This window comes from Rhincodon typus, chromosome 31, assembly GCF_021869965.1.
Source record: "Rhincodon typus isolate 14 chromosome 31, sRhiTyp1.1, whole genome shotgun sequence".
NCBI lineage: Eukaryota > Metazoa > Chordata > Chondrichthyes > Orectolobiformes > Rhincodontidae > Rhincodon > Rhincodon typus.
The window spans coordinates 6,676,968-6,692,544 of NC_063362.1; the positions used below are offsets into that span (position 1 = coordinate 6,676,968).

General features: G+C 42.0%; 1 protein-coding gene across 2 annotated transcripts in view; it reads left to right on the plus strand.

Annotated features, from left to right (window-relative positions):
- eno1a (enolase 1a, (alpha)) overlaps nucleotides 1-15,577 on the plus strand; it is an 81,060-nt gene that overhangs the window by 41,548 nt on the left and 23,935 nt on the right. For both annotated transcript variants that reach the window (XM_048615159.1, XM_048615160.1), the window contains 3 exons: nucleotides 499-568; nucleotides 2,669-2,802; nucleotides 4,502-4,724. In XM_048615159.1, the coding sequence (XP_048471116.1) occupies nucleotides 499-568; nucleotides 2,669-2,802; nucleotides 4,502-4,724 (427 nt within the window). The remainder of the gene's footprint in view (nucleotides 1-498; nucleotides 569-2,668; nucleotides 2,803-4,501; nucleotides 4,725-15,577) is intronic.

Here is a 15,577-nt window from a genome sequence, read left to right on the forward strand (position 1 = left end):
AGGCCCGAAACATCAGACTTCCTGCTCCTCTGATGCTGCTTGGCCTGCTGTGTTCATCCAGCTCTACACCTTGTTATCTCTGTTCTCTAATGGTATCTACTTTAAAGCTAACATCACCATAGTTCCACAGACTGTAGGCAGCTCTCTCATTAAAGGAGATTCATTTCCCCTTAGGTAAGGGAAGTCCTTTGTGATAAACTCAGCCAGTGTAGGAATTGAACCCACACTGTTGGCATCATTCAGTATTGCAAATCAGCTGACCAGCCAACTGAACTAACCAGATATGTACTTTAGTGTTCTAGCAAACAGTGCCTTAACTCATTAAAGTGCTGGTTTTGAATGAATCCGAACATCGGAGTGGATTTTGGCTAAATGTGATTTCTCTGTGCTCCACCTCATTTACAATTTTCATTTATTTTTAATCCGAAACCGGGTTTCATTAATCACCCACTGAAGGGGCTGCACGTTATCTGACATTTTTGTTTCCCTTCCCGACAGCATGTAAACGTTATCGAACAGGAGAAAATTGACAAGCTGATGCTGGCAATGGATGGCACTGAGAACAAATGTAGGTGTGCGTGTTTCGAAGGCATGCGTCTCGGTAAACCTGCTGTGCCAATGGAAATCTAATGCACTCACATGTTTTCATGCAATTAAGTTCTTAAGGGTGATTTCTTCTCATCACCCTTGATGGCAAATTATCTTTAGCCCAGAGAATGATGGGTGCTCATTTGTATTTATTTTTAACCTATAATTTTTGAAGCATGTTCACAGCCTGTTGCCAAGAGGCTATCTCTACATGTGCAGTGAAGGTCTATGTCAGTGGGCAACGGTGGCAGTTAACTCTATCCATGCCTCACACATGTACAAACGTGTGCACAGTCTTGAGTTTTGAAGTTATTTGCGTCTGAGATGATCTCCATAATCTCTAATTTAATATGGTCCTCCCTGATGGATTGGGACAGTCTATTTTGCCAACGAAGACCTGGGAAGCAGATTGTGAATTCAGGCTCTCCATTATATAAGATCCATTCCACAACTGGAGTTTAGTCTCTGATGAGTAGTCAAATGGCTGATTGAGACTGAACAAAATCATGAGCTAATTTTTTTTTTGTCTTGGCTCATGGGATGTGGGTGTTGCTGACTACAGCAATATTTATTGCCCGGTGGGCAACTTAGAATCAGCCACATTGTTATCTGTCTGGAGTCACATGTAGGCCAGACCAAGTAAGGACAGCAGATTTCACCCCCTAAAGGGCGTTAAGTGAATCAGGTGGGTTTTTACAAGAATCTAGTGGTTACGTGGTCAACATTAGGCTAACTTTTTATCCCAAAGTTTTATTAAAATCAATTTCATGATCTGCCACGGTGGGATTCAAACCCATGTTGCCAGAACATAGAATAAAGCCAAGAACTGTGGATGCTGGAAATTTGAAACAAAAACAGAAATTGTTGGATAAACTCAGCAGATCTGGCAGCATCTGTGGAAAGCAAACAGAGTTAATGTTTTGGGTCCAGTGTTCTTTCTAGTAGAAAGTTGGTCTATATGCTGAGGACACAGGAAACGGGTTTAAAAGAGCACAGATGGTAGAGATGGAACCCAGAGAGAGAGAAAGAGAGAGAACAGCAGTTAGTCAGACGAAGAGATGGATAGTGATAAGCCATGACTGGAGAAGAGCTGATAATAAGAGCCATAGGTGGGTGAAAAGGGATTGGCTGTGCTGGAAGCAGCCCATGTGATAACAATGCCTAGGGTGTAGAATGGGTAAAGAACCTAGAAGAAAGTATTCCGGCCTAAAAATATTGAATATGATGTTTGTCCTGAAGGCTGCAGGGTCCCCAAGCAGAAAATGAGATGCTGTTCTTCCAGCTTGTGCTGAGTCTTGCTGGAGCACTGCAGCAAGCCTGAGACAGAAATAATGGTAAGGGAAAACTGTGATTCCTTTAACTCTCATTCCATCTTCAGCATGTATACCACCTTTTCCTTGCTCATACTAGTTCTGATGAAGAGTCCCTGGACCAAAAACATTAACTCTGCTTTCTCTCCGTAGATGGTGCCAGACCTGCTGAGTTTCTGCAGCCATTTCTGTTTTTATCCCCAGAACATTAGCCTAGGTTTTTAGATTACTAGTCCAATACCATTACTACTAGACCACTTTGATTGTTGCTAGATTGGCCAAAGCTTGTGGTTAAGATCTCTCATTGGGTAATGACAACTGTTGGTTTTAAAAAGTAACTGACCAATCCAGACTATACCCATGTCCTGTAATCTAGTTACGGATATGCCCATGGGCATTGTATGGACAATGCGAAATGCTTCTTCGACCTCTCTCACCCTGTTGTTATTTCACAAACACACAGATTACAATATAGTTTCATTTAAGAGTTTATGATGATTAGGAACAGGCCATTTAAATGTGAGGATGTGGCGTTGCTCTGATCCATTTCATCCATGCATGCAAATCCACTGGCAAGGGCTGCAAGCTAGCAGCTTGGATTTTCCAGGTTTTAAAGCCACATTTGACATGGGCACCCTGCTCCCTCCTTGGCTGAGACCGAACCTGGGCCCTGCTGTTTTAGATGACTCGCCTCACACATACCTTTGCCTACCAGGGAGACAGTTTTTTTTTGGTGAACTGAATTGTCATAGTTTTTATTTGCGTTTTAGCTAAATATGGGGCCAACGCTATTCTTGGTGTTTCGCTGGCTGTGTGTAAAGCTGGAGCTGCAGAGAAAGGAGTGCCTCTTTATCGTCACATTTCCCATCTTGCGGGCCACACACAGGTCATCCTGCCTGTTCCAGTAAGTCTCCATTTCAGAGCAGTTTGAACAATTATAAAATGGTTTTCTGCAATTCTGCACGACAGGTTGATTTCCATTTTTTTGATGTGGGAGCAGGGGTTCCTTTGTTTTGGTGAAGCCTTTATTCCAGCCAGGGATGGAGCTGTCAATTGCAACCATTTGTTGGCCGTTTCCTTACTCATGGGATGGCAACATCTCCGCATTTGGATTGGACTGAGCACCAAGTTCGCTCTGTCGGTTGTTTTGTAGATTTAGTGACTCTCCCAATTGCCAAAATGCAATTTGCTAACAGAGATTTTGAAAGTAAACATCTACTGTTTGATTTTGCCCAATGATTTGCCAGTACCAGATCCTTTGTACACATGTAAAGGAAAGCTAATTACGCTGAATTACAAGATGCTGTAGCTGTTGAAGCATCTGGACCTTGTCTAGTGTTACAAATACCTTGTGTTACAGCTCATTAAAACTTTATTGAGAACCCCAAGGCCCTGTTCAAACACAGTACATTGTATATATTGTGCAGGGGCATGTAGGCATATATTTATGGACACTTAAGTGACCAAATACTGATGTTTCAATTAAGGCTGAGAACTGTTCCCATCCAGTGAAATATGACCTCCATTTGCCAAAAGGAACTTTGCATTGATTGATTCCTTTGGGATAAGTTCAGAAACATTCCCAGCACTTGATTGAAGGATAGGGATAGATAATTCTTCATTTAAGTAGTTTAATTCTTTCCTCTTAATTGTGCCACTTGAGAATAGCTGTTTCACGCTGTACACAGAGACTTCCAGCTAAGCACTTCCAGTGTCTAAGACGCAAGTGGTGCAGCGTTAGTTCCATGTGTTAAGGTGGACAGGATTGGAATGGGTTTTTGTAGTTTAATGTTAGTGTATATTTTAATGGTATGGTGATATATATGATGATGTGTCACTGACCATTAGCAGTCACATGCTATTAAGACTGAGAAAACAGAATGGAATAACTGTATTTGAAAGCTATAATACAAAGATTGGTATTCTGCCCATTAATATGTAAATATTAGAACCCCAGAGAATCAGGTAGTATTCCCTCTTAGTTAAGGCAGAGACAGAGATGAAGCAGACTCAGAACAACTGCAGTTCTAGTCAAACAAAGCAGCCTCTGCAGTGTAGGTCTGAGCGCTAACACTCCAACCTTACGGTAGGCTGCATCTGTGTGGACGTAGCAATAAAGGGTTTTTAATTCATCAGGGTATATCAATCCAGGTGTGAGCTCAAACCAGATTGTGATGGCCATTTCTGGAGGTAAGGAAACTTAATCGCTTTAATATGAAGTTGAAGTCTTCAAATTCAGATTTCTTCAAATGTTTCCTTGGGTCAAGGTAAGTAAAAGGAGAAGGGGAAGAAGGTTATATGAAGGTGCAACTCCACCTTTGGGAGGTGAGAGCCATTTTTCTTGATGGTACAGATTTGACTTGGGGAGTGAAGCAATGTTTACCAGGGTTCCAACTTGGTTGAAGTCGGAACTAATTTTGATGGTGGCTCCAGGCTGAAATAGATATTTTACCATAAATTTTGGTTCTTTCGGCAATGCAAATAAGGTTTTCCACGATAGCCTTGAAAGAAGATTCTCTGATTCTGAGTTGCATCAGAAGGGTAGCTTGGATCAGACCCGCCGCTGATAACACTGATTAAACATTTCGTGTTTATCTCTCCAGGCCTTCAATGTGATAAATGGCGGATCTCATGCTGGTAACAAGTTGGCCATGCAGGAGTTCATGATCCTGCCAATTGGTGCTGCCAACTTCAGGGAGGCAATGCGCATTGGCGCTGAGGTGTACCACAACTTGAAGAATGTCATCAAGGACAAGTATGGGAGGGATGCAATCAATGTTGGTGATGAGGGTGGATTTGCACCCAACATCTTGGAAAACAAGGAAGGTAAATTGACACATTTTTAATCCATGTTTTAACAGTTAAAAACCACTATCGTGTACAGCTATAAGTGCGTTCTTTTTTAACTGATGTAAATGAAAGGCTGGGTTCTGAGAGTAGGTGGTTTGGATAAAGAACAACTTCATATTTTTATATTTTATCTATAGAGCAGCTTCTCATGCCACAATTCTAAGAGCTTCACAGCCAATGAAGTGTAATCTTTGTTCCAATAAAGGGAAATGCAGTAGGTAACTAGTACACAGCAGAGTCTCACAAACAGCAAAGGGAAGAAATAACTTGATGTTAGCGAAGTTAGTGCTTGGGGGTTTGAAAGGACAGAGGGAGATCTTCTGGACTCTTCATTGGTACCATAGGGAGTTTTACAGTGCTCAGATGGACAGATGTTTATTGCAGAAAAGCAGCACCTCCAACAATACACTCCCTCCATATTCCGCTAAAGTGTCGATCTAATTCACGTGCTGTGGTCTTTGGATTAGGGAATGAATTCAAACTTCTTCAGTGTTACCACTGAGACTTCTGGTTGTTGTTAGTGTATTAAATCTGAGATTTTAAATCCTCTATTTTAAATCCTACTGGACTGTCATGGGTTTGATATTGGGCATCTTCATTCTGTTGGATTTTGGTAGTTCAAAAGAGATCCTCAGATTGTACAAACCACAATAGACTTTTGTTGAAGTGCAACTTGTTAAACCAGACTTGAACATAACATGCTGTAAATTTGGTAAGATTGAAGAATGCTGAACTATTGACCTGCTTGCGCTTCTTGAGTGCTGAATCTGCAAGACTGGCAAAGCAGCTGTCAACTAATCATAGCTTACTGCTATATGCAACACAAGATATGTTGCAGGTAGCAGCAAATGCTCTGCTTTAGTTTTGACTTCTGATGCCTTATACAGCTAGCTTGCTGTAATGATGATATATAGGACAGACTGTGCAAACTGCATTTTAACTGAAACTGCCATTTATTAGAGCTTAAGTTTAAAAATTAAACAGTGTTTTAAAGAAATAGTATCTTGCACTTGTCCCAGATGCTGGAGGTGAAATGTGCCCAGGACCATGCCAACATACCGAATTAGGTTTTATTTTCTTCAATAACATTGCACTGGAGTTTGCAATTCCTAATACCTCTGTAATCCAGCAATCTTTGGTCTAGCAAACTCTGTGTCCGTCATCGGCCATACCTCCGGATTTCCGTACAACCTGTAGTGCTTCTGGAATTTTACCTTGCAACAAGAGGGTTTTCCATGCATTTTGAGGCTGTAAAGGCAGTTTAAAGCAGAGTTCCCACCATGTAACTACTGTAAAGAAAGGTAGGATAGAGAATGGGATTTTTAAGAACTAAGTATCAGACTTACGACCAAACTACAGCACATTTTTCATGTGGTATACTCATGCAGAAGTTTAGAACGTAGGCAATTAAGAACATAAAGCATTATTACAATCAGAATTCGTTGAACTGCCAATCCGTTAGGATTACCTTTTCTTTAATCGTTGCTCTGTATAGAAGAAAATAAACTCTAAACTCAAGAATACCTTGTGCTTCCTCTAAAGTCTCAATGCTTCAGAACTAATTATAAATATTTTATATTCAGCTTGTTCAGAGATACTATTACACACTTCTGGAGCAAGTGGGCTATGAACCCAGATCACGCGATTTAGATCGACACTTTAGCAGAATATGGAGGGAGTGTATTGTTGGAGATGCTGCTTTTCTGCAATAAACATCTGTCCATCTGAGCACTTCCACTGCATCACAAGAGCCCACTAGCTTTGTAAGAATTATAAGAACTAATTGTATTCTTCCTAAAGTTTTAGCTGAAAAGATGAGGAGATGAATGATCAGTTAATATTCTAGAATTGATTAAGGAATAAGTGTGGGTCTGGACATTGGGATGTAAGGACTGTGTCTGACTAAAACCAAAAGAACTGCAGACCCTGCAAATCAGGAACGAAAACAAAATTTGCTGGAAAAGCTCAACAGGTCTGCCAGCATTTCTGAAGAAAAAATCAGAGTTAATGTTTCAGGTCTAGTGACCCTTCCTCAGAACTGAGGTGTTCTGAAGAAGGGCGACTGGGCTTGAAACATTAACTCAGATTTCTTTTCACAGGTGCTGCCAGATCTGCTGAGCTTTTCCAGAAAATTTTGTGTTTGTCTTAGAACTGAGGAAGGGTCACCAGAACCGAAACGTTAACTCTGATTTTTTTTCTTCACAGATACTGCCAGACCTGCTGAGCTTTTCCAGCAACTTCCGTTTTTTTTGTTCCTGTGTCTTATTATGTTTGTGTTTTTAAAAAATTGTGGATTGAAATGAGGAGGTATTGTGCCAGTGTTTGAAAGAGTGGCAGAGTCTTTATAGAAACAGTGCAGGCAAAAGACAGGAGGTTGGCCCTAAGTCATGATGCTGATTTGGAGAGATGATGCAGACATATTGTGCTGAAAGGCCTCCTTCTGAGCCTTAACATTTCTGTGATTTTATAAACAATCTTGTTTGAACAAGCAATAATTGAAGTTCAGATTGCAAACAGTCTGGTGTCAAGGGTGTGTACTGAAAGAGCTCTTGGTGGCAACAAGAAGTTGGTCGATCTGTGAGCTAGTAAGATATCAATGACAGAGACCTTTTGCTTGCCAACAACGTGATTGGTTCTCGAGTGCCTGAGCAGCTTGGAGCTGGAAACACGTTACACAGATGCTGAGAGAGAGAGAGAGGTGGGGAGGTTTGGCAGGGCAAAGAAGTGTGCAGATCTTCTCCCAGCCCCAGAAGCTGCATGTTTTCTGCAGTCAAATACAGGTTAAACTTGTACAAAACCAATTACTCTTCCTACAGCAGTTGCTGTAAGCTATGACTTTGCAATTGATAAATCAGAGGCATTTTCCGAGTGAATCAGTTATTCTGCACTTCTTACAAAGGGTCTGGCCAGCCCAAGAAGTATTATCTCGAAGATCACTCACTGATCTGACTGTGTGTGTGTGTGTGTGTGTGTGTGTGTGTGTGTGTGTGTGTGTGCGCGCGCGCGCGCGAGTGGAGATTGGAGTTTTACTTAGTAGTGTTATATAACAAAGGTTTATATTTGTTTACCTGTGACTGTTACCTGTAGTAATAGTCTAATTACTTGTAATATTTAATAATTTTTGTTCAGCACAAAAACCTGGGTCTCTATTTATGACAGACTACCCCGGTGGACAGTAACAGGGAGAATTGCCTGTATTGTTTTGCTGGGATTTTTGTTTTCCTGAGCAATCAGGTAGGGTCTCTGGTTCATGCCCCATCTGAAAGATAGCACATCCGAGAATATAACAGCCCCTCAGTGTGAGGCCGCGTGGTCAGCCTAGAAAGCCCTAGATTATCCATCGTTAGTCTTGAACCTCTGACTGAAGCAAATGTCAATGCGGCTAAGTGACACAAACTGTCCAATAAGGCTCGATCCCAGCAAGTCTTCAAAACCTTGAGATGAGGCAGTGGTAATGTTGGTCACAGAAGTCTTTTGATGCATTCAAGCTGTGAAAGAACAGTTTTCCTTTTGAAGCAAAGTTTGACCATTAGCAGGAAAAGACAGGTTAGATAATGATAAACTATTTCCACTGGTTGGGGATTCGAGAACTGCAGGGCATCGTCCAAAAAATTAAGGCCAGGCCATTTAGGAGAGACGTTAGGAAACACTTCTACACTCAAAGGGTGATAGTAGTTTGGAGCTCTCTTCCACAAACAGCAGTGGATGCTGGATCAGTTGTTAATTTCGAGAGAGTCAAATTGTTGTTAAGCAAAGGTATTAAGGGATATGGGCCAAAGGCAGGTATATGGAGTTAGTCCACAAGTCAGCCATGATGTCATTGAATGGTGGAACAGGCTCAAGGGGCTGAATGGCCTACTCCTGTTCCTATGTTCCTATCAAGTTTGACTAAAATGAGTTTCAGAGGAATATTGAGCTTTGATTTGTGATAATTCAAATTTGCCTGCACATTAAAATACAATTCTAATGGGCTAACTGTGGATAATGAAGTGGACCTACTTTTGAAAAAGCATTGATGCCATAACCACATCGGATCAAATTACACCAGAGCAAATTTACATGTTTTGACATTTTATAGTGTTTGCTTTTTGGAAAAAAAATTCATTCTCAGGACATGAGCATTGCTGATGATGCCACCATTTCTTCCCCACTCCTAATTGTCCTCGAGGAACTGGTTGTGAAACACCATGAATTGAACCAAATGGCATGCTCAGTCATTTCAGGGGTATTTAAGAGTTGACCACATTGCTGCGGGTCGGGCATTGCAAATGGGCAAGTTAAATGTAAAGCCGGGAGATTTCCTTCCAAAAAGGATATTAATGAAATGGACAGACTTTAGCAATAGCCCAGTACTTTCATGCTCATCATTACAGATGCTGGTTTATTATTCTCTTTATCCTTTATTCACTCTTGGAATGTGGGCGTCGCTGGCTGAGCCAGCCGTTATTGTCCCGTTCCTAATTGCCCTGAGAAGGTGATGATAGCTGCTTCTTGAACTGCTGCATTCCATGTGCTATAAGTAGATCCACATTGCCTCTGGGGAGGGAATTCCAGGATTTTGATATAGCGACAGTGAAGGAACAGCAATACATTTCCAAGTCAGGATAATAAGTGGCTTGGAGAGGAACGTGTGGGTGGTGCTGTTCTGATTTTAAATTCCCAGCTGCTGTGGTGAGATTTGAACTCTGGTTTACCAGATTATTTTGCTAGCCCTCTAGTTTACTAGAGCAGGACAATAGCCACCATGTTACTGTATCCCCTAATTTTTAATTTAGGCGTCTGGTTCCCAGTCACCTATGAATCAAATAGCCTTGACCTCAATCAATACAATCAGGCTATATTTTCACAAGTTGGCTTCAAATTTGGAAGGGAACAGCCCTTATTTTAATAACTTTCCATAATGAGATAACCTAAAGTTTTCAAAAGTTGAGAAATTGCTAATGATTTGATGAGTGCTTGTTCAAAATCATGAAAAGGAAGAGGGACAATAGGGTCTAACATGAATGATCTCCCCACAGTTACAGGGGGGACATGGTGGCTCAGTGGTTAGCACTGCTGCCTCACAGTGCCAGGGCCCCAGGTTCAATTCCACCCTTGGGTGACTGTCTGTGTGGAGTTTGCACTCTCTCCCCACATCTGCATGGGTTTCCTCCACATGCTCTGGTTTCCTCTCACAATCTGAAGATGTGCAGGTTAGGTGGATTGCCCATAGTGTTCAGAGATATGTGAGTTAGTTGGATGGGATGCTCTGAGGGTTGGTATGGACTTGTTGGGTCAAAGGGCCTGTTTCCACACTGTATGGATTCTATGATCTATGACTTATTCCTATCACTTAATTATAACACTGTTTTGTGAAGTGCATGGTTAAGTATGTGATTGGTCTCACATTTTTCATTTAATTCCAAGACAAAGATTAGGTTCCTCACCTTCAATTTCTGCAGTAGTGGAGAAAAAGCAGAAAGAAAAATATGATTGGGATGTAGTTATTGTCATTTTAATGATGTTCTTTGCTTCCTCTTTTTTTCTGTTTAAATCATCCCACACAATTTCCTGAATGCCCCTCTGTATTTCCGTCTCTTAGTGATCCCGCTAATCATGTGGCTGAGGGCCCTGTAATTTCCTTCTGTCTCTTGCACCGTGTGCCACATATACATATCTGCCATTTTCCAGCAGCTTTATATCCCAGGGAGTCTGTGTGGATATTTTCAATTTATTGCAATATTTTATTTCCTGCTCTTCTCTTGCCACCCTGCCCCCGCACCATAAACTGTGATCCATATGCTGAAAACATATTTTTATGAAACTAAATCCTTGACAACCATTTCAAGCCTAACTGACTCCTAATGAAGGTTGCCTAAAAATGCACAAGGGTTCACAAAAAAGAAGCAAATGTTTTCCCTGGTTCTGAGTTTAATTTCCTCAATCTACCTCTTATATCACTTGATTTGATGCCACACAATTGAGTTTGGGTTCAAAACAAACTGATTGAGGGAAAAGTCAAGAACTGTGTTTAGCTTGAAGTTCAAAATAACATTATTTATCACACATTATTGCTTTAAAAAAAAGCTATATATGGTTATTATAGATATACCAGACTCTGAGCTTATAATTACACGAGATAAAGACATTTCTCAAGAAGGGTCCAGACCCGAAACGTCAGCTTTCCTGCTCCTCTGATGCTGCTTGGCCTGCTGTGTTCATCCGGCTCTACACCTTGTTATCTCAGACTCCAGCATCGGGAGTTCCTACTATCTCTAACCTATCTTCTTCTTGTGTTCGTGTCTGTTTGCTTATGTGAGTCTTACAATCCAGTGGTCTAGCTCTGCTACACTGTGCTATTTATGATCAATAATGTGCAGTTCCAGGTCACCATTTGGTAAGATAGAAGCAGAGTAGGGCTGTGAGCCTCGGACTCGTTGCTTCCCTTTTCGTTTCTTTACTTTTTTTTTTCTTCTCCCTTTTTTTTCTCTCTGTCTTTTATTGCATTTAACTTCTTGGTGAAGAGCTCAGTAGTGGTGCCAACATCGGCGGTGGTGAGTAGGTCCAGCAGCATAGGCTGGTGGTGATGGCATCGAAAGCAGGTTTGTGTTCCTGGCGATTTCGGCACCAACGTGGTGGTCGTAGGCACTGACTCGTGGCCACTGCGGTGGAGGCAAGTTTGGGTTCCTCACGGCGTCATGGAGACGGTGACAGGGCTGAGTTTGGACCCAGTACGAGACCCGGCTGAGTCGGTGAGGTGGCCCCGAAGCGGGCTCATGGCGGCACAAGAGTTGAGTTTGGGCCGGTGCGGTACCCAGCAGCATCAGCAGCGTCTGCACTGGGCGAGGTCCGAGAGGATGCAGTGACGAGGGCATCTTTGGGGGCAAGACGGAACCAGAGATTGGTGACTTTCTTTCCAGCGGCAGTGAAGCAGTGAAGGGGACTCATGCCTGGCCACCAAGCCCATGATGGACCACTTCACAAAAAGGACTGCAAAGTTGGACACTTTCTTTAGTTCTTCATTTTTCTGCCTTTACACTCTACGTTTTGGCTTATTTTTCTGTGTTCTAAGATGGCGCCAGAGAGTGGCAATACTATAGAATACTTTTCACTGCATTTTGTAACAAGACAATAAATAAATCAAATCAAATTGTTGCAGACTGCACTTAGAGCCCTTACACACACCAGCCCATTATTGATCACTTGTAAGAATTTTGTTATGAGAACTGATGTAAAGTTCATCCTATATAAAGTTAAATACTGGAGTATTGTGTGCAGTTTTGGTTTCCTTACCTAAGGAAATTAGAAAGTTCCATAGCGCAATGAAGATTCACTGGACTGATTCCTGGGATGGCAGGTTTGAGGGATGAGCAGAGATTGGGGCAATGAACCTGTATTCAATAGAGCTCAGAGGAATGAGAGGGAGTCTCAATGAACCATGTAATATTCAGACAGAGCTGGACAGACTGTTATTGGGGATGGGGTTTCTTCTACCGGGGGATCTAGAATTAGGGCTATCGGTCTTAGAATACACAGGAATCCATTTCAGACCAAGATAAGGAGACATTTCTTCACTCAGTGGGTGGTGAAACTGTGGAATTAACTACCACTGAAGACTCTGGAAGCAGTTCTCTGAGTATATTTAAGAAAATAATTGATTTCTAGAGACAAAAGGCATTGAGGTATATGGGAAGAGAGTGGGAATATGGCTTTGGGCTAGAGGATCAGCCATGAATTTGTTGAATAGTAGAGTGAGCTCGATGGGCTGAATAGTCTACTCCTCTTGCTATTGTCTGTTTCTATACAACAGATGGGAGTTCTTGTTTAATCTTCAGAAGTGATCTGCCTCAGTATTGGATATTTCATTCTCTGAGATGCTTTGGCAGCTCATTAAATAATCCAACAATGCCCATCTCTGTTTCCTGTTGCCTCATCAAACAAGTCGTTACTCAAGTTATTTTAAATAAGTGCAAGAAATACTCAGCAAGTCTGGCACCATCTGTGTAGTGGTTTGCTTTTATTGTAAGTCATGCATGTCAGGGTCAGCTTAGGTTAACTTTAAAGTCACCTCCTTAAATACATCAATCTACCTGCAAGTTGCTGATGTGTAAAAATGCTTTTTAGTTTTATTCTCTCATGGATATGGGCATTGTTGGTCGGCTCAGCGTTTATTGCCCATCCCTAGTTGAGAAGGTGGTGGTGAGCTGCCTCCTTGAACTGCTGCAGTCTATGTGCTGCAGCCTTTAGGAAGAGAATTCCAAGATTTTGACCCAGTGACACTGAAGGAATATATTTCCAAGACAGGTTGGTGAGTGGCTTGGAGGGGAGCTTGCGGGCATGTATCTGCTGACCTAGTCCTTCTAGACAGGAGTTGCCATGGGCTTGATAGGTGCTGTCTGAAGATCTTTGGTGAATTTCTGCAGTGCATCTTGTAGGTAGTACACACTGCTGCAACTGAACATCAGTGGTGGAGGGAGTGGATGTGGTGCCAATCAAGCAGGCTGCTTTGTCCTGGATCAAAGAACATAGAACATTACAGCGCAGTACAGGCCCTTCGGCCCTCGATGTTGCGCCGACCTGTGAAACCAATCTGAAGCCCATCTAACCTTCCATTATCATCCATATGTTTATCCAATGACCATTTAAATGCCCTTAAAGTTGACGAGTCTACTACTGTTGCAGGCAGGGCATTCCACGCCCTTACTACTCTGAGTAAAGAACCTACCTCTGACATCTGTCTTATATCTATCATCCCTCAATTTAAAGCTATGTCTCCTCATGCTAGCCATCACCATCCGAGGAAAAAGGCTCCCACTGTCCACCCTATCTAATCCTCTGATAATCTTGTATGTTTCTATTAAGTCACCTCTTAACCTTCTTCTTTCTAACGAAAACAGCCTCAAGTCCCTCAGCCTTTCCTCATAAGACCTTCCCTCCCCATATCAAGCATTTTGTGTGTTGTTTGAGCTGCAGTCATCCAAGCAAGCAGGGAGTATTCCATCTCACTCCTGAGTTGTGCCTTGTAGATGGTAGGCAGCCTATGGGAAGTCAGGTGGTGTGTTTCTTCCTGCAGTATTCCTAGCCTCTGACCTACCCTTTTAGCCACTGTATTTATATGCCAAGTCCATTTGAGTTTCGGGTCAAAGGTGACCCCAAGGATGATGGTGGGGGATTCAATGATGGTGACACTGTCGAATGTCAAGGGGCAGTGGTTAGATGGCCTCTTATTAGAGATGGTCATAGCCTAGCATTTGTGTGGCACGAATGTTACTTGCCACTTGTTAGCCCAAGCCTGGATATTGTGCAAATCTTGTTGCATTTGAATCTGAGATAACAAGGTGTAGAGCTGGATGAACACAGCAGGCCAAGCAGCATCATAGGAGCAGGAAGGCTGACGTTTCGGGTCTAGGCCTGAAACGTCAGCCTTCCTGCTCCTATGATGCTGCTTGGCCTGCTGTGTTCATCCAGCTCTACACCTTGTTATCTCAGATTTTCCAGCATCTGCAGTTCCTACTATCTCTGCTTTTGAATATGGCCTGCTTCAGTATCTGAGGGGTTGCAAATGATGCTGAACATTGTGCAGTAGTTTTGACTTGGATTTCTCAAGGTTATAGAGGCTGGATATGGATACATGGAACAGGCAGAGCTATAGCAATGTATGCCAATTCTGAGAAGAGCATGTTGCTTACACACCATGTAGGTAAATGTATACACACCTAATACTGCCATTATTGAGTAACTAAGGAAGTAAAGCACTCGATGATCATCACTTTTATGTTATCTTCCATCCAAATAAAAAGCATTTATCCAACCACAGCATCCATTACTCATTTCTTATTTCCTAATCCAATGCAGCAGACTGCATTTCTGGACACCCAATTACTTACTTAGTGGCAATTCAACACTTAAATATGAAAGAGCTATTATAAGGAGGGTGGGGAATCCCATGCTGAAGCAACTAAGCTGTTGCAAAATTATCCGCATTCATTTAAAAATGTTTACATCACTGGTGGAATGTTATAACAATGGGCTGATGCAACCCAGCTATCCACCGAAATTAATAATCAATTAGACCTGGTGTTGTGCTGAAGTAGATATGAATGTGGCCAGTTTAAAAATTGCATTGAGAGAAGCCAGAAAATATTGGCTTAGTCTGAATCTAGAACAGTTTAGGGCCCCTTACCTAAGGAAAGATGTACTGGCACTGGATGCAGGTCCAGAGAAGGTTCACTAGGCTAATCTTGGGTATGGAGGGACTGTCTCATGAGGAGACATTGAGTAGGGTGGGCCTGTACTCATTGGAGTTTAGAAGAATGAAAGGTGACCTTATTGAAACATGCAAGATTCTTAAAGGAATTGACAGGACAGATGCTGAGAGGTTGTTTCCACTTGTGGGACAGTCTAGGACCAGAGGGCACCATCTCAGGGTAAGATGTCACACATTTCAGACAACAATCAGGAAGAATTTCTTCTCTCATAGAGTAGTGAGTCTGTGAAATTTTTTTAGTGCAGAGGGCTGTCAAGGTTGGGTTATTAATTATATTCAGGGCTGAGATAATCAGATTTTTAAGAAGTGAGGAAATCAAGGGTTATGGGGAAAAGTGGACGTGAGGAATATTAGATTAGTCATGATCTCATTGAGGTGTGGTGCAGACTTGATGGGCTGAATGGCCTACTGCTCTTACATCTTATGATCCTATGTTCATAAAAGCAGATTATCTAATCATTATCGTGTTGCTCTTCGTAGGTACTTCCAATGTATAAATTGGTTTATTTGTTTCTTACATTACAACAGTGACTACACATCAAAAGTAGTTGGTTGGCCATAAAGCGCATTGGGATATCTAGAG